Genomic DNA, 20062 nt, shown 5'->3' on the forward strand with positions numbered 1-20062 from the left:
CCTCGCCTGCCCACACCACGAGCCACAACTGCTAGGCAGCCTTAGGAGCCATACTCTGCAGGCTGTGCAAACACAGCTTGCTTAAGGTGTGCTCCTTCAGGTGGGACAACCAGCACAGGGCTAGTTGTGATCTGACCTCTAGTATTGCCACTGCGTATGCGGCGAGCAGTCTGCATTAAGGATGGGCCTATCCTGCAATGGCAACGGGCACTGGAAAGCAATAGCATGTGATTATCCATACGAAAACTCCTCTCCTAGTGGAAGCAATGCTGTACACACTAGGCACTCTGGATTCGGTCCAGCAAAACCTGTAAGCTCACAAGCTATCTCATTGCTATGATGTGCACAAAGTATCAGGAACAACGTGCTGGGTGCTGCACAGTTTTATGCAGTTTAAAAGCCTTTTCCCTCTCTCACTTTCTTTGTTTCCCCCAGTTCCAACATACTCTTAGATACCCACGCTCCAGTAACACACACACATATACAGGCTATTTCCACTTTACTATGAAGAGACACATAGAATCTAGAAATACATATCGCACAGTCACATGCCACTTTAATGCATATACTTAAAATTAAGAATGTTAAAGAAGCACAACATTCAAAAGGCAGGGAATTGTCTAAGACAGTCACATATACATCCTTAAATTTATCTCTGAGTTACCCCATATTATTTTTCAGCTACATGATCAAATGAAATTTCTCCAATGATAATGGTCTCAAGCTGCGCCGGGGGAGGTTTAGATTGGATGTAAGGAAGAAGTTCTTCACCGAAAGGGTTATCACGCACTGGAACAGGCTGCCCAGGGAGGTGGTGGAGTCACCGTCCCTGGATGTGTTTAAGAGACGGGTGGATGAGGTGCTGAGAGATATGGTTTAGTGGCAGACAGATCTGGTTGGACTGGATGATCTCTAAGGTCTTTTCCAACCCAGTGATTCTATGATTCTATGATTCTGTATCTACAGCACACATATTGTGTGGATCCATTATTTACAGACAAAGAACTTAAAGCTTGTTTAAGGTTTGCACCCACACTATGCCTTTCTGAAAAGATTGGTTTATGATGGGAATGCTGACAGATCCATGCTAACAGATGTTACCTAAACACTGTGCACCATCAAAATGAGGACCTTAGTATCGGCTGTATTTGATAAAAAAGATGGCATTCCCATTATGAACCTCTCCATTATACTTACAAGAATATGCCTAATATAGCAAAGACTTTTCAACCTTAGAGTGACAGCATGTATTCTCATAAACGAGTACCTGCTTAGCATGAGATTCACTGTGTCTACAAGATTTTCAATGCTAAGGCTACTTGCCACTGAGCATGTGGGAAATGTCACCTCTAGGAAACATGGTTGAAAAATGTATTCTTTTCACAGTGTATGGTACATGTTCTCTTGGGAAATACTGTAGTGAGAAACAGGAAGTGCTTTCATCAGCATCATGATGTTACTTGATTCAGAAATAAATATGGCAACCATTGACATGCAGCATACCAAAACAAATAAAAGGATACATAAAAAAATAGATTCTATTTTTCTAGAAAATTACGTGTTGACAGGTTGGTCTCCTTGCTTTTCTTTTAACAAGTTGTTCCTAGCCCTCTTGCTTCTTGTGTGGCAAGTCTCATGGTCTAAGCCAGTCCCAGTGCTGTTTCTAATCCCATGGTCCCTACTCAAGTAGTCTGCCAGTTCCCTAAAACAAATAAAAGGATACATAAAAAAATAGATTCTATTTTTCTAGAAAATTACGTGTTGACAGGTTGGTCTCCTTGCTTTTCTTTTAACAAGTTGTTCCTAGCCCTCTTGCTTCTTGTGTGGCAAGTCTCATGGTCTAAGCCAGTCCCAGTGCTGTTTCTAATCCCATGGTCCCTACTCAAGTAGTCTGCCAGTTCCCTACCCTACAACCTTTCCTCTTCCTGCTCCAAACTCTGTCTTCTCCAGAACCTATTTCTCAATTAACACTTTCCTTTCTGCCTTTGATCTAGGTTTCATCCCTTTTATATGTGAATCCGGATTTTTCTCTCCTCCATACTGTCCGGACACCAGTGAGGGAAATGGATGTCCCTCAGAACAGACACCAAATAGGTTCACTGGTCTCAGCTCTACTGTTGAGTCAGAACCTGGCATGAGACATTCAGAAAAAACAGTCACAGAAAATGGCACTCCTTGTCCAGGTCCTCTGCCTGCAGTACACTCAACTCTGCTGTGACTGGCATATGTATATCTGGTCAGTCAGATCCATGCACACTCCTAAGAAAAGAGTCTCCAGAGATCTGAGCCTCCTTAAAGTCAAAGAAAACACTATTGATGATGTGCAAAACATGATTTTTCAGCATTATAATTTGCCTGAGTTTTCACTAGGTTGGCAAAAGATACGTTTCTGGCCCCAAAATCAGTTCCTTTTTTGAAGTCTGGAGTATTTCCATGAAGAGGTCATCAGAACTTTTGGTGTGGGCAAACCCCTGAAGCTTTTCTCCATGTTTCACTTTAAAAAGTGAAAGAAAAAAAAGAGGCATACCAGCATGACAAAAAAATTCCCAGTCCACATGATCCCCCATCTAGCCATATTACAAGCTGCTGAAAGCAGTATAACGGCAACTTTCAGGCAACTAACAGGATGGGCTACCAGCTCAGCATTTAGTAACAATAACAGTTATAATAATAGAAACAATGCAGCTGGGAAAGTCAGGATTTCACCCCAAAACTGCCATATACCATCTGTTATTACTACAGAAAAACTATGTCATGACAAAATAGTAACTTTAAATCCCAGCCCTACAAATGATGCACTATTTTGAAATTCTGCAGGAGCAAAGGGTACTCAAAGCATCAGTCTGACTGCAAGTTCAGCACCCTGATGCAGACTTGGAAGCTCCCTTTGCATGCCACATTTAGACATTCAAAAATTGCTAAATGTGACAGTAGAGATTACACTACATGATATATTGCTAGAATCTCTTGCTCTGCTGGTGGATATTACAAGACCACATGCACAGCCGTTTGTAAATATTAAGAATCCCTGGTTTTGCATAGAAAAGTAAATAAGTAAAAACACATTTAGTAAGTATATACCCAAGAAAGTTTTCAGGGAGAGGTAGATTTTTTACACTATTTCTTTGTATTGTTGAATTGAAAACCTCAAAACAAAAATCTTCCTGTGTTTTCTGAAAGTCTTCTCTAATGGGAATCTACTTTCCTTTTCTTAAACTGAGTGAAATCAGTGATAAACTTCTCACACATCTTGGTCTGGACTTTGGACCAGGACACAAGCTTCACTAATAGGGGATGCCCCATTCAACCTTCAGGTTTAATGCTTTGGCAGAGGTACCAAGTGAGAAGCTGTCTGCATGAAAGAAGTTTTATGAGAATGATAAAAGGTTGAACGTGTGTGTTTGTGCTAATATCAGGCTTACAAAACCTACCTCATAGCATAACCATAGAGCTAGACTGGTAGACAGAAGATTGTTGAAATATTTTAGGCTTTACAGTAGGTCTATGATTCTTCAGGGTTCTAAGCATGAAATGCTGGACATAAGCATTAAAAGCCAATAGGAAACATTCAGATTTGAGATTATTGTGAGCTTTGCCTGCATGGGTTTCCTTAAAATGTGCCTTGCATGAATATAAGAAAGAAAGTGTTAGAAGGGAGAATAACATGGACTAAGTAGGATGGAGTGAGTAAGGACGTGCTCCAAAGGCCACTCGAGTCAATGGCAGTGTTTACAGGAGGATTTAGTTAATATTCTGAATTACCCATCCAAAATCTGCACAAAAGCAAAAGGGGTGATTGTAATACCAATTTGCAGAGAAGAGTCTGCTCTGTGTAATCTCATTTTAGCACATATTGAATGAAGTGGACTTACAGTCCTGCTCTACAGCAAGGACTGTGTGTCAGGCTCCCGTCCACAGCTCATCCCTGCAACACACAGGGTCTTTCAGCTTGAACTTCATTGCAAGGAAAGAATGAAACATGTATGTACACACAGACATACATATAAGCATTTTTACATAAACAGAAAAACTACCCCAGTCTGTATTTCTTTGCCTCCAATGTTTCTGTTTCAGAGCCCTACCTGTTCTGTTCGTTCCCATTTGTAACGTTTTGGAAACTAGCAGTGCTATTTGGTGCAGCTGAAGATCAACAACTGACTAGATCAGGACTGTGCAGGAAAGAACCAAAGACTGCTTATAGATCTCTTAAATCTCAGACTGTGGATTGTTATTCCTTAGCAAACGTTTAAAAATTACTCCTTCCACATGCATATAGACATATATATTTAAAACATACATGCATGCATACATATACACAGATAAAGAGTGAGAGAATTTAATATAAGGTCTGATTACCTTTTAAACTAATGCTCCTTTACATATCTCTAGCACTATAAAGAGTCCTTAAAAAGTGAAGATACACAATTTACATTCATTTGAAGGCCATTTCAGTACTGATGAGAAGTGTAACGAGGCCTTAGAGTAACAGAACCAGCCCAACGGTACCCACTGCCACGCTTCCTTTTCATGTTTTACAGATATTTGCATTACAAATGAGATTCCTTAATAACAGGTTGAGTTCTAAATAAAACATCACTACAAATATTAAACTGTAGAGAAGCAATGGCTGGCATATTGAAACAAGACCTTATGGCTAGGTCCTGATCAAGCCAGTCTGTGAGTGACAGATTCCCACTAAACCACTGCTTCTTCCATAACAGAGCTCACTGCATTTAGTGCTTAAGCAATTCTGATTATAAAACCAGCAGAGCTATTCTAACATTTTGTCCACTGGCCCACAGTGCTGAGAAGCACAGGCAGCCGAAGCAGCGCCTTTTAGCCATGTACAATGCCCAGCATAATAAAGCGCAATTGTGTTTTAGGTCTGCTGGTCTCAATTCAGAGAAGAAAGGAAAACTAATAGCTATTAAGATAAATCAAACAGCGTACATAACTGACTTTAACAAAATTATTGCCTTTTATGTCACATATATGCTTAGGAATCCTAATGGAAACGTACGGCTGCATCTTGTCAGACTAAAGGTCCATCTATCTTAGCATTTTGTCTCCAGCTATGAGCGGGCTGCATAGGAAGGAGTGTAAAAGCCTGAGTGTACAGCGATGCTTTCTCAAAATGCTCCCCCAGTCCTGAACTTGAGGTTCAAGGACTTTCTGTGCCAAAGCTTAACAGCTCCTGATTGATTTTGTTTCCATGAAGAGTCACTTTTTGAGCATATGTATATTTTTAGCAACATTACCTCCTGCTCAAAGCTTCATTACATTGTGGGTGAAATGTCTGTCTTTTGTTTTGAACCTGCTACTTGCTAATTTCACTTCATGCCCCCTCGTTCTTGTACTGGGAGGAATGACAAACTGGCTCCCTGCTCACCTTACAAGTTTCTCCGCTTCTGAAGATTATCCTGCAATAGATTATGGCAATGTGCTCTATTTTAATAGGACATCTGTGACACTCTATGCACGACAGCAGAGTGCAACAGTGGCTTTCATGATAATCTTATTCTTAGGATCTCATAACTTCAAAGCTGAAACTTGCATTTTGTATTCTAAAATAAAAAGGACATAGTCAAGTATAGAGGGGAGCCTGCATCAAGGGTAACTAAAACAAAACATCTTCTCCTAAGTGACTACTCCTAAGCTATGCAAAGTTAAATTTTTTGTCTGTATCTGATTGTTTTGATAGAAGGCTGTTAACTTTTTGGTGTCTCTTGGCAAGTTAGGATTCACGTATTTTTGTATGTCTAGCTCATTTTTTTTTCAGTATCTTTTTTTTTTTAATTTATAAATGGAAGAATGAGTTACATTTCTTTTTCAGACACAAGCCATACCATATACCATATTGCGTTCTACTTGTCTTGAATAAGAAACAAGCTTGAACAGTTAGTCATTTCCAGTGTCTGTCAACTAGATACAAGTTCAGTAAAATGAGACATTTTAAACTTTCAGGACTGCCATTTTCAGCAGCAAGAACTTGTATTCACTGTGCACTGCTCCTCAGCAACTTGTCATCTGGAATAAATCTGTTTATTAAGGATTTGGAGAGCTCTGGAAAATATAGCCACAAGTCTTTGAGTGCATTCATGCTCTTTGAACCCACACAACATATTGTGAATTCAGTATAATTTTAACTTGCATTCTTAAAGTGCGATGAAGGTGTGTTCTGTCATCTTTTTTTTTAATGTCTCACTTGACTTTTCTCTTCCTATCTTACCCTCTACTCCGTCTACTGTCTACTATCTTGAAGGTCTCTGATCACTAGAGTCTTAGCGGTCTTCTATCACATTCAGTTCAGTTGATTGCCTAAAAGCCTCTCACTCTTTCAGAGGATTTTCTTTCTCCATGTGCTTTTGTTCTCACTGCGTGCTCACTTCCTCTCTCATCCCTGCTTCAGTCTCTCCCACTTAATGTTTATCTCCATTTCTCATCGTTCCCCACTCCTTTCAGAAGACAGTGAGATGGTCAATTAAGTACCTGGGAAGCCATACCTTGGGCTAAAATATATCTATCCAATCTCTGAGTGCTATAGTTAAAAAATTGGGAATGGTATCTACTGCGGTCATTTTATCCACAGACTAAATGGAAACACTACAAGCCTCAATGATGCTACTGATTGCCAATTACCTCTTAACTGCTAACATGTACATGATACTGGCTTTGCTTTATTGATTTTTATATAGAGAATGATGTATATTTTAGATATTTTTTTCCTTGAAGATAACAAAATGTTACATGTTCCTTCTTATTTCCTTTCAGACTACATAACCAAAATTGATACTTGGTCTAGAAATCTCTAGAGACCACATTATACACAAGGAGTTCATATACCTACCTCTGTGTACAAACATTTAATTTAACGGTTTTTTACATTGGAACTATACGTACTAAGGCACACATTCACATACAAACATCTGTATGTAAACATCCTTGATTTCAACCATTTTCAAAAGATTTCATTCCTCTGAAAGGTTCTGATTGCAAATTTTATGTCAATACACATAAATGCTGCTGTGTTTGGTTCGGGGCAGTGCAGGTAAAAACTGCACAGTCTCACAACCTATGTGTTCCTTGAAGTTTTAACTCATTGTATAGTTTGCAGCACAGCAGTAACTCATAGACCTAAATCCAGCAGTCTTCGTATTTTCATTTCTTCATTATTTGCACATTAGTATCTAGTAGCCAAAATTGACATCACTGTATACTAAACAAACACATGGCAAGAAACAAGCGCTTCCCCTGGAATGTTTTAGGTCTAAGGGTGAGATTTGCAAAATTGCCTAATGGACTTAAAAGCCCAAATCCTCATTTTCAGTTTGTGATCTTACCTTTATCAGAGTTTTTTAAAAGGCAAGGCAGCCAACAAAAAACAAAACAAAACAAAACAAACCCACCACCACCAAAAAAAAACGGGGAAAGGCAGGATTAATATCACAATTTTACAGGCAAGGAACTGAGGCACAGAGAGATTAAATGATTTGCAGAGCGTCACTCTTGGAATCTGACCTCAATTCTCAATTCTCCCAAGTCCCCCTGCACTGCACTACCAACACCATCAACTCTCCAAGTCCTCATGTAGCCTGTGTCATGTCCAAAACACCCTTTAAATCTTCAAGCCCCAGACATCCCACTTACATTTTCACTGTTAACATCTGCCTCACTGGGGCAACCAAAGAGTTCCCGTCTCAGCAAATTCCCATCATATTCCAGGAACGTCAGGTAGAGGTTGCGGAAAAACTCCACGTGCTTGTTTTTCACTCGCAGCTTCTTTGGTGAGTTCCAGTGAATCACCTCAGAGGGGAAAAAAGACAAAACACATCCTGCTGTTAGAATACAGATTTGCTTTATCTGCTGTTTTTATGTGTGGTCAGTTTGCTGCCCTCTTAAAAACAAAAAATCCCCACCCCAAAACTACACAGACTTCCTTCTGTCTTTTCATCAGGAAGGCTTCGCCCACGGGTGACGCGCTTTGAGCCTCCTCCATAGGAGAACCTGCACATTTGAGTTGGTGTGCTGCTCCAGTTTGTGTTCCAGCACCTCCTAAATGCTGCCACAACTCTAATCCCTGACCTGATCAGTTATGGTCTCTCTTGAAGAAGGTGGCAGGACGAGGGACACAGGGATGTAGGTATTAAACATTAATCTCAGATTTCCATATGACTGTTTCAGCTAATGAAATTGATTCACTGTTTCAGGCCAGATGCACTTCTCTGGTTAGATACTGAGCAGAAAAAGCTTGAAATTAATTCCTATACCCATTTACACCCTTCAAATAAGACTGAATTTAATCTGACTTCCTTCTTGCATTGCTTCATTTAAACATGACTGATCTCAGTAGCATTACACAACACAGGAATGCAGTACAATGCTTCACCCTTTGAATTCCAATTTCTAGCAGGTATTTAGCCTCTGCTAATGGGAGCTGCCTCTCGTACTGGTCTAGATACAACTCCAGTGCTGACATAAAGGGCTTGATTCAAGGCAACTTCGCACTGCTGCCAGTTGAATAAGAATGGGCCCTTAAGGAAAAACAAAGAGGGAGCCAAAAGTGGCTTGCAGAAATTATTTCATTTTATAGAGGCTATATTTTAGGCGTAAGGAAAAAAAAAAAAACCAAATGCTTTGCATTTAGTTTTATTTCCGTGGCTTCTAAAGATATTTAAAAAAAAAAAAAAGTCTCCCTTGGGAATATTTCCAAGCTAGGAGTTCTGGAGGTTCTCTGAATCCATTAAGTTAATTGCATGAAGGCACTGTGTCACTCACACACAGCCACGGAGCTGCAACTCCAGCTGCCAAGCTGGTCGCGCGGGAAGCTTTGCTCCGAACATTGCATTTGTGGGAGGGAAGGCACAGAGCTCAAGCGCAGCATGTAGCACAGGAGCAGCCCAGAGCAGATGAAGGCGGTTCCCTTGGTCTTGGCAAAACAGCTCCACAGGAACAGGGAGCCCCCTGAAATCACGCTATCTGGTGCCAAATGAGCGGACTGGAGGAGGAAAGAAAGGACGGAGCCTGAATTCTTCCCATACATAACAACATAGTTTCTCCACTAAGTATTTATATTGCCATAAAAGCTACGTCAGTCTCTTCTACATATCCAGCACCAAGGTGCGTATCTCCTGATAATGAAGGATTTATCCCTTCATGGGATTTCACTGTTGAGGCTACTAGGATGTCCGAACAACGTACATGCACAAAAGCAACTGTAGGGGAAAAAAGATAATTTCCAAAATTGGCAAATCATTTTTTCCAGTTACAGGAAACACTATGAATCAAAATCATGATTAAATCTACACACTGTATAAACCTGTGAGATTATTTAGACATAAAATATTCGGTGTAGAGATTTTCCTCAAAAACTCCTTTCTTTGTAAAGAGCTTGCCATATTTCCTCCGTTGCATTTGATTGCAGCAAAACGTATTAAAAGCATGCAAAATATCTCAACGACTCAATCCTACCTCAGGGAAACGGGCATGTGTAACAGCAGCATAGAGCTGAAGGAACTTAAAAGGGCTGCTTAACAGTTTTACAGGGCACTAGCATGCACTTCTACAAGCAGGCACAGAATGGAAACTGCCTGCTGATAACCTGCACTTAATTTAAGAGTGGGTCAAAGAAGGCTGAGAAGCTGGCAAATGGGACAAAAACATAATTACTAAGAAAAATCTTCTGCGTGTTCTTCCTACTACTCCATGGGAGTTTCCTTCTGGATGTGTTCATGATCATCCTATCCCTGCCCTGAGCACTCCGACCACTCACCCTGGGGACCATGAGCACAGAAATGGCCAATGATGATACACTCAGTAAGTGTTACAGGACAGGCTCCCCAGTGTTGCAGGAATTTCCCATCAACGTACACTGTGTCACATCCCAGCCACATACTGGTGTTGATGGCTCTACCCAGTTGTGGAGGGGAGGATGTCAAAGCCAGACAACTGCAGTTGTCAGAGTAGAGGCTCGTTGCTGCTGTGCTTTAAAATCTGTTGTGTGTGTAAAAGCTGGCAGGTGTCAAGGGCCTAGCTGGTGGTTCAGATCTGATCAGATTTGAAATGTGTCAGGATGCTGCATGTGTACAAATGTCAGGGGAGCCTGGAGTGAACTGAAGAAAGCTGAATGGAGCTGATGACTGTCCAGAAAAGCTCATTTTTTAATCAAGGAAGACAGCACACGCCAATGCAACTCAGGAACGTCAAGGAACTATGCAACCATCTGGATGACCTGAGGTAGGAAAACCATAAAACAGGTCTAGTAAAAAAGCAGGCTGCTTTTCAAATGTATGGTTAGATAAATATTATGGGATACCTGAAAACATAAAAAAGAAGAGCAGGTTTTAAAAATCACGAAGACTCTTAACCATTGACATACAACACCACATCCAAAGACCATTTTTTTTCTTTTCTGTCAGCCCACAGATTTACCTTCAGTTCTGACTGTAGCTGTCTGGTTTGATTCATTGCTCCATCAGCCACAGCAGAGGTTTTACAGGCCAAGACATCCTTACATAGGCTGTCATGGGCATCAGTGATGTACGTGATGAAGTCAATGGGCCACACAGGTAAAGCTATGGCCAAAGCATTTGAAACTTTATTGTGGGCAACAGTGAATTGATTGGAGAAAAAAAAGTATCAGTTGGAAAGAGACTTCAGGGAAATCAGAAGGAAAAGTCAAACTCAGAATCTTATTTGCAGGCTGAGCAGGCTTTATCTCAATACTGAAAAGAGAAAGCAGATCTAGAAACTAAAAATCTCATTACTACAACATCCACTTTCCATGACTGAACAGCACCATAATACTGTGCTTATATCTTTTTCTATTTTCCTTCCTAGTATCTTAGCTATTCCAAAGCTCTATTGGCTTACAGAGGAAACTGCAGCTAGAACACATAAAATTCCAGTGCCATTATCTAGGTGGACACCTCAGAAACAGTGCCAGCCTTCACGCTGTCCCACGGATCTTTCCACTCTTCATCAAGGTCTCCTGAGAACTAAGAAAACTACGCTCCTTAATCTTCATTTAGCAATTTAAGTGCTGAAAGATCAGAACTTAAAATTCCACATCTATTTAACACTTGGTTAGTTGTCATTAAGCAACCTGGCACTATCTGCATTTCTGTTAATAACATTCTAGTTAATCAGCAACCGTTACCACTCACTGTGATTACGCTCAGCCAGCCTCCTGGAATACTTCCATACAGTTGTGACCTAGTGAAACAGCCTAACTGCGCTGATAGTTCCCGTTTATTCACCAGGTTCTGACCCAAAGCACTCAAACGATGACATAGTTGGAACCTCATAGACTGACAATAGGATCCAAGATGAAAGGTAACAGAGGATGATACATGCTGGTGGAGTGTAGGAGAGGGGTCTGAGGTCAGTTAACTGCATGGAAATACACTGAAAACAAAAATCCTAGCAAACCTCCTTAGGTTACCAGCTGCATTGTCCTCTCTGGGGAGATTAAATATTTCAAATCTGACATTCAAACCACTAAATGATAGTCTTCAACACAACTTTATTTCTACAGGTACCCTTTATCCATTTTTCCCCTGAAGCATCTCTCTCCAGAAGAATTATTTGTCCAGATGTTTCCTTAACCACAACCTCTTCCATTTTTTATCCAAAAGCACATCTTGATAATTTCTCAGTCTCCTTCAGCCCTGACAAAACCAGAGAATACACGATATCCTGTATATATATACATATATATATATATGCACCTACTTTCCAGGCTGAAAGGTTTAAAAGTAAGAATAAATTAAGCTTAAATTTAAACCTAAAGAAAGGCAAAGCATTGAACAGATATTCTTAAGGAAACCCATGTGCACTTCACAAATTTAGTTAAGTAAAAGTGGCATTTTATAGATGGGGAGCTTTCCTGCTTAAAAACTAGGCTCCTTCTTTAGGCAACCAGACAGTTCCCACTGAAATCAACAGGAGTTAAATGTTCAGCAAATTTGCTCAGTAAAGCCACCTTTATAAGCCACTTCAATGCCATCTCAATAGGCTTTTTTCCAGGCACAGGTTATTGAAAAGTTTAAATATGCCCCAAGTCACACTGCAAACAAGCACCACATGTGTAACTTATACCTTGATTAGAGATGTCTGGAAACTTTATTTTTAAACTATGTTTTATCAGGAATGAATGGTTTAATAAAAGAACCAATTTCCTCAGAAAGGATCAAATACTTCACAAAAATGTCATCAGGGAGGTTTCAGACTGGTAGTTCTGAACTACATAAGTAGAAGAGACTCATGTTGGAGTATCCAGCAACCCAGAGGTCCAGGCACTGCTTTTGGACTTGGGACTCAAATCCTTGTCCTACCTGACCTAGTGCCCACGGTCCCAGGGACTACTTTACCTCCCCAGTTTACTGCTTATACTGTAAGACAGTAAGCTGACAGACTGTCACTTTTCACCAAAGTTCTCAGTTCTTCCTCAAAAGGCTTTGCAGCTCTCCAACTCCTGTTCAACAAGAGGCCTCCTGACTGTAAAAACACCTCCAATACCACAGTGCTCCTTCCTTTTTGGCAGAGTGGAAGCACCTTTCTGACTTCAATGTTCATTCAAGGGAGGTGTCTAGGTTTAACCCCCTTGATCCCCTACACCCCTCAGTGTAGCTCTTCCCGGTTGGCATTAAATGGTGGAAGGCAGCAGAATGCCAGAGCTGCTGCAGATCAATGCTGAGGTGCTTGGACAGCATGGGGTGGCTCAAGCACTGTGACATAAAGAGGTGCAGTAGGTTACATTCCAGGCTGATCTGAAATTATGGATTTGGGTTATGGACAAGAAGCTGTTTAAACTTTGGTCAGCAGTCTCACCAAATTGTTCTAGTGTGGAGGACGTTCACAGGGAGGATACAGTGAATCACAAACTCCCCCACTCTGAAACTGTGTTATGAGGTTAATTATTTATCTATCTACTAATTTTGTATCAGCTGTGTTCAAAACTAGTTTGAAAAGTCATTAACAGGATTTAAAACATTTTCCTGTTTGGAGGGTGGGGTGAGTGCAAATTTTAATAATTTGACACATTCCTATTGAAGAGTCCAGCATCTGATTTTTGTGATTGTGAATTACCAGATTCTCTGTGTACAAATAGCATCTGTATCCTTGACAACCAGATGTCTCTTCATGACTGACTCATTCAGTGAGGTCATGATTCATTGTCAGAAGCATCACAATTCATTACCTTCTTTCATAGGATTTTTCTTGCCATTTGGCTTGTGCCAAATCATAGTAATTGATACTTCCTTATGGACAGGAACAAGCTATTAACCAAGAAGGAAAGCAAACTCAGGACCCAACCCAGCAGAAGTGATGCATCAATGAACCTCAGTCCCAGACAGAACCCCCTGGGCTTCCTAGCTCAACAAGGCATGGTCCTACAGCACATATTCTTGTCCACCAACATTGCAGGTGGTATACAGGGGACCATGTGAGGAGCGAAGATAAGCAAGATAGGCAGTGGATGCCTACAGAGAATGACTATTAGCACTTCCACATCTTTTGGGCAACCTTCAATAACAGCACCTGAGTGGTTTCTCCAGTGTGTAACAAATGCCATGCAAAAATAAACACCTCTGGCCTTTAGAGGCTGCAGTTGGCTCACTTGGCAAAAAGAATGAAAGGGCATCTGCTTCCTCTTAGCCCACAGTTGTTTTTTATTAAAATTGCTCATTTCAAGACATTCTTGACTGATGCAAAGCATCCTTAAAACATGTGCCCTCAGGGTGGAGAAAGGAAGATTTTTGTAAGTGTAATTGTTTACGTAAGTTTTGGTTCCATATGCCACAGACAGCAGAACACAGCCCAGACTTCAGTCTAGTTGTGTACAGTGTAGCCTCAAGCATTATATAGTATGACACAGGATGTTAAATAAGCACTTAGATCAATAAAAATAATATAGTAGTCTTCCTCTGATGTTGCTTTAGACAGACATAAAGTTAGAGGTCATTAACAATGCAGAACTTTGTTATAAATATTTCTGTTCTTCTCGTGCTTTTTTTGAAAGATCCCCATATGCAAGTCTTCTCAAATTTGTACATGCTGCTCAACTGCAGCAGGAGACTTCAGTAGTCATACATTTGGCCTTCCCTAACATAAGTCAGTCAAAACCAACCAACCAACCAACAAAACCTCACAAAAAAACCCAACCAAAAAAAACCCCCAAAATAATAAAATGGATAGAGATTCAACTTAATGAGAACTATAAAGAGGAAAAAAGTGATTAGATTCCTGTTCAGGCAATATAAAATATTCAGGTGTTCCACAGGCCTGCAAAAAATATGTTTGTGTGACTGAAAAAAGCAGCAAAAAAAGTGTGTATATATACACATACACACACCTGAACAGCAGCCAGCCCTGGGGGTCTAAGTTTATTTAACACAATTTTGTGTGTAAGAGTTGACAAATCCTCAAGTCCCATGGACTTTGAAGCCAGACAGAATTAAACTAGTGCCTTTTCAGCCTGACATGAGGAATGCAGTCTGATTTAACTGAGGAATATTTGACTGGGCCAGCTTTACGTTGGAATTTAAATCTCTTCCTGCATATCCTTCTTTCCTATGCTATGCTTCTTAATCCCCCAGTACAAACTTCACAATCTGTCTTTCTCTCCCCCTTACCCTGGAGGTTTCTCTTACCTCGTTTCTTATTCCAGTCTTACCATGAAATACAGGATGTGCCAAATATGTTGTGTCATACCATTTATATTAAATGCCATGGAACTGACTAACTTTGGTGATTTTAAGAGTGTATTTTCTAACGTGGGCTAACAACATTTGTTGCTTTTTTGAGGACCACATACCAAACCAGCTGGTTTCTCTTCAGAACTAGAATTTTGCTAATTTTCATAATGCAAATTCACAACTTTAAAAAAAATCATAAACCAATTAATTGTATGAAGAGTTTTAAACAGTGCTGCCTGAGGGCCAGTTCTGTAACTGCTGAGTATCGAAGAGCATTATTGGAACCAGCAAGCTTATGTGCACTAGATAAGGCTCTGTCCTCTTTCAAAGCAAAGAATTTCAGCCCCAGTTCAGTATTTAGGGGATAATTTTAGCACTGTGAATAAGTCCAGTTCAGATGAAGAAATTGCTTCTATGTCTGCACCCCTTGTTCAGTTAAATACCTCAGTATTTAAAGCTAGTGGAGAAGCTCATTACTTAAAGCCAGTGGACTATATTATGCATCTTAGACTTCATTGCCTATGCTGTAATAGAGCTGACAGTGCAATACATATACAGTAATAAACAACCAAGCCTAAGTTATACTTGTAAACATAAATGTGTTAATCAACAATGAGGCAAGGATCCAATTTATTTTTAAGATACTTCCATTAAATTCTTACTTGTAGGAGTTACATATGAGCTAGATGACCCACACTTGATTGGAATTAGTCAATGTAGTAACTGGAGCTTAGAGAGTGATTTGACTGATTAGTTGTCAGATAACTACTCTGAGGTGAGCCTAACCAGTCTCCAAAACCACTCACGGGGAGCACAATCCAGTTGCCTGAATACACATAGGCAGTAACACTGAAAGCACCTTAGGGTTACCCTGTCTGCCCATCAGCTGGCTTGCCAAAAGGGTATTGTCTCCTGCAAGCCTGTTGTATCTGCCAGTCCCATATAGATATCCAAGATTATGGTGACTCAAACTGTGTTTAGACAACTGAACCAAACCCTTGGTCCTCAGTTATTAGCTTCAGTAGCTTGTTTTCCATGGAAATGTTTTCCTTAACCTTGTGCTGAGTCCCATCTGACTGCCTCTGTGGATTATACAAATTAACGTAAGCCCCTAATTCACAGAAAAATGCTGTGATATCTCCCAGGTAGGAGGTGTATTTTTCTGTATTTCATCTTTTAGAAAATATTTTCCCTGCTACATCTCTCTTTTTGTTTCAGACTTTGCAATTGCTGTCATACCTGATATTCAATATGAGCACAGAACTAAATCTCTACCAGCACTTTGCTACAAGTCATAACACCATGAAGCTTTAAGTTCTTGCGTAGATCCTGCCCTACAAACATCTATTACAAAATATTTAGTGATTGAGGTACTGACCAGTATACTTATCTAACTTTACAAGCTGTCTTCCATGGACCACACCTAAATAGTTAGTTGTGAATACTTTACATATGAAATTCAAGTAATACTGGCCAGCTTTGACAGGTCAGTTAACCCATGTAGTAGAATCATATAATATTTTGGGTTTGAAGGGACCTTTAAAGGTTATCTAGTCCAACCCTCTGCAACGAGCAGGGGCCCCTTCCACTACATCATGTTGCTCAGAGCCCTGTCCAACCTGGCCTTGAATGTTTCCAGGGATGGGGTATCTACCCCCTTTTAAAGGCATTACCCCTTGTCCTAGGACAACAGACCCTGCTAAAAAGTTTGTCCCCAGTCAAGATCTTCTGTCTTTTGGGAATTGCAGGTTTTGAAATCAGTGTGTCAAGGGTAATTGATTTTCTATATTCATCCATTACCTGATGTTTAAACTGAACATTCCTGCACTACAAATTGTTACAAGGGAAAATTTGGTTAGATTTAGGAAATACGTTGCACCATGAGGACGGTCAAACTCTGGAACAGGGGGCCAGGGAGGTTGCGGAACCTGAGCCTTTGGAGACTTGACACTCAACCGAACAAGGCACTGAGCAACATGATCTAAGTTGCTCCTGCTCTCAGTGGTGTTTGGATGGTCTCCAGAGGTCTCCTGCAACCTGTTCTATGGTTCTGCAGGTTGGGTGTTGGTTTTTTTTTTTTTTAACCACATTTACTAAAGCATTCTCAAAACAGAAATTAAGCATATGAACCTTAACTGAATTTTAAAGCAAAACACCAAAACCTACCCAATATTTACTGTATTCTGATGTAGATTCTACGTAGATTCTACGGAATCTACTGCTGTTTAGCCAGCCAGTCTTATTCTACACATTGTATAAGCTCAATCAGCTCCAATTCTAAACTTCCTGCATGCTACATTTGATCTGGCCTTTCAAAATGACCACAGCACAATTGATATTAATTTACCCATAACTGTTCAAATATTTATTTTCTACTTAACAATAGTGAAAAATGTGCTATTAAACTGATGCTGTAAGCTTCATTTTATTAAATTAATAGGTTTCTACTCAGCCTTTTTTTCCCAGGGCAAATCCTGGAAAAATGAGTGGCAGTGTGACTGGGTTAATTGTACGCAACAGCTAAATACAAAGTGTGCAATGTCTTTAAATTTTGGCTAATGTATTTCTAGCTAGGGTCTGCCCAACACTTCGTGAATTTCACTCTATTAAATGATGCTGACTAAACAGTTTCAAACTTGTTCAGTACAACAACAACAAAAAAGATTTTTTATTCTTTGGCTAGGAAGAGCTAAGAACTGGGACAACAGTAGGAACTCAGTGCTGTAGGTGACAGGTACCGAACATAAGAAGTTGAAGCACCTCTATAACCCCTTGCCAAACCCCAAAGCAGCACCCATCTTTGACGTTTTTAGCAGTCAAAATGCAGAAAGCCAAAGTCATATTTGCTTCCACTGCTTGGGTGTCCTCGTAAAGTGTATGTGTTATTTTCCCCCTAGTTAAGGGACTTCATCTTTCTGTTACAGTCGAGTCCTGCAGTCTCTGTCCCAAAGGATACCAGCCATACGACCTCGTGTGAAACATACCTTCAGGTCAGACACATCTCTATAGCACTGCTCGGAACGTGTGTGATCAGACAGCTGCACATTCCAGAAACATGGGAGCTGGTAGACAAGGAATGGATTTTGTTTGATGACTGCATTGAAGATATCCTAGCAGACAAAAACAGAGAAACGGTTGGGAAAGTTATTTCTACAGTAAATCTACCCCATCCTCCCTGAGCTGACTGTCCTTCTCCCCTTCACAGGGAGAAATGAAAACAGTTATGGGAGGTGAACTCTGCAAACCTTGCTCCATAATTCTGTTTCCATGGAAGATGCTATCAATCTAAGGGGCAACATGTAGATCTGAACTAAAGGAACAGGCTCTCTTGACACAGAGCTAAGCAAAGTTTGACTCCAGCAAAGTTTTCACAAGCTTTATCTTGTACTGGTGGCAACAGACGTGGTTCCTCTTCCAGTCACCAGAGAGTGAAATATTCAGGAAATTACAAACTGCCTGCTGTTAGTAAGTGCTGAGTAACTTCTCAATAAAGGGGACAAAAGTGATCATGACAGTTGTACTGTTTCTAGGTGAATTACTATGTGGAATTTCAGCTAGCATTTTATTGTTGCAACAAGTATTCTAGGTGTTTCATGGAATGGGCATGTAGGACAGATCTGCAGAACAGCCTACATACACCATAAGGGATTACCTCTACCTTTATGCAGCTATACAGCTGGGGAAGTAAGTTACAAGGACAGTTTGGTGGTTGTTATTAGGGTAAGGCATAAGTAACTTCGGTTTACTCTGCAAAATTCTGCCCTGTGCAAGTATTAGACAGCAACTCAGGACCTGACTAAAAACACAGTTAAGTTGCAAGATTAATTTTAATGATCTTCAGTAGCTTCTGGATCACTCTGGTAGGATACTGTACACAAGTGCACATCCCTATGTGCACAGTAAGCAGAACACTTCCTTAGTGGTGACTGGTCATAAGCCAGATGTAGATATTTCTGCTGCTTCTGAGCTAAATATGATGCTGCTTTGAGTTAATACACCAAAGCTGTTGAGCAAGACTTATTGGTTCAGGTCCAGTACTACATTAATAGGGTTTCTGGATTTAAAACCATGAGCTGGCAGGAAGCACAAAGAGAGCAAATATGTATTTCTGTGTATAGGCACACTATTTCTTTTCTTGGCCTCAGTTTCCCATCTGTGGCGGGCAACAGCAGCGCTTTTGTATTCACAGGGGTGTTGTGGCAAGGAGTACACTGAAAGACTGCTAGGACTCACGTGTGAGAAGCAATAAAGAAATATCCGAAAATTCTTAAAACTGAAGCCTGCTTAGACAATAACCAGTAGGAAAATAAATAGTATACTTGGACTTGAGTATCTGGAGAGTTTTATATTAAAGAAAGGAGGACAGAAAATTAAAGCCTGAAAACCCCATTTCTCTCTTACAAATCATCTGTGCAAAGCAGGTAGAAGTGTCAGTGTAGTAAGAGAATTATCATGAACAAATGTCCGTCCATTCCTCTCTTCCATGCTTTCCTCAGAACAATTCAACAAATGGTGACTACAGGCACATTTCCCCCTACTCCACCCTGTTCCCACATCTCATCCCCCTTCCCTTTCTTACCTTCCTCAATCCATGAAGTAGTGGGCATTACCACACTGCCACAATGTCTTACTCACCTGGTCAGCCAGGGAAGTGGACAGCATGCTCATTAACTCCCGCTCTGCCGTAAGCCTCCACATCTGCTCCCATTTCATCTTTCGTAACTTGTCCAGAAGCAGCAAGATAACCCCTGAAAGAAAACAGTGCAGAGAACAAGAGAAGCCATGACATCACATGCCAGTCAAGGCCCTTCCCATCTTTGTGCTGACTCAGCAGTAAACACAAGGACACGAGCAGAGCTCTACCAGTAAAAACTACAGTCCTTACCTTGTGCTAACATAGTTTGACTAAAAATAAACTTCAGGTTTCAAGATGTCACTAAGAAAAGGTTTTCCTGAGCCCACAGAGAGGAAACAGAGAGAGATAGCATACAGACACATGCTAGGTTATAGAGACTTGCAAGAAGGCTAATACAGCCAAAAAGGAGCAAAACTGGGAAGAAGAGAGAAACTGGGAAGAAGAGAAACAAGAGAAGGATGTTGTATTTGTAGCAGGCTCCTTAAATGACACAGCTTGATTTAATTAAGACATGATTAGCACTGGGAATATTCCTTACAAAATGAGCCAATTCAGGTAATTCACGTGATGGAGGTTAACTCCATCTAAAGGTTATTCTCCAAAGAGAATTAGACAATACCCTATAAGAAAGAAAGAACTTCCTAACACTCAGAAAAGACCCTCCCCACTCTGTATTCTGAAAAGCTACAGGCTCCAAGAGGATATTCTGTCAAGTCACTGTCTACTAGGG

At 40.4% G+C, this 20062-nt stretch overlaps 1 protein-coding gene across 1 annotated transcript in view; it reads right to left on the reverse strand.

Moving 5' to 3' along the window:
• The window catches only part of LOC104509416 (glycosyltransferase-like protein LARGE1), a gene marked incomplete at its 5' end in the record, with an annotated part of 61796 nt that overhangs the window by 24361 nt on the left and 17373 nt on the right, over positions 1–20062 (reverse strand). Inside the window, 3 exons of the mRNA XM_010151350.1 lie at positions 7648–7803; positions 17681–17806; positions 19332–19444. Of these exons, the coding sequence (XP_010149652.1) occupies positions 7648–7803; positions 17681–17806; positions 19332–19444 (395 nt within the window). The remainder of the gene's footprint in view (positions 1–7647; positions 7804–17680; positions 17807–19331; positions 19445–20062) is intronic.

Source organism: Eurypyga helias, unplaced genomic scaffold (assembly GCF_000690775.1).
Source record: "Eurypyga helias isolate BGI_N326 unplaced genomic scaffold, ASM69077v1 scaffold6775, whole genome shotgun sequence".
NCBI classification, from domain to species: Eukaryota; Metazoa; Chordata; class Aves; order Eurypygiformes; family Eurypygidae; genus Eurypyga; species Eurypyga helias.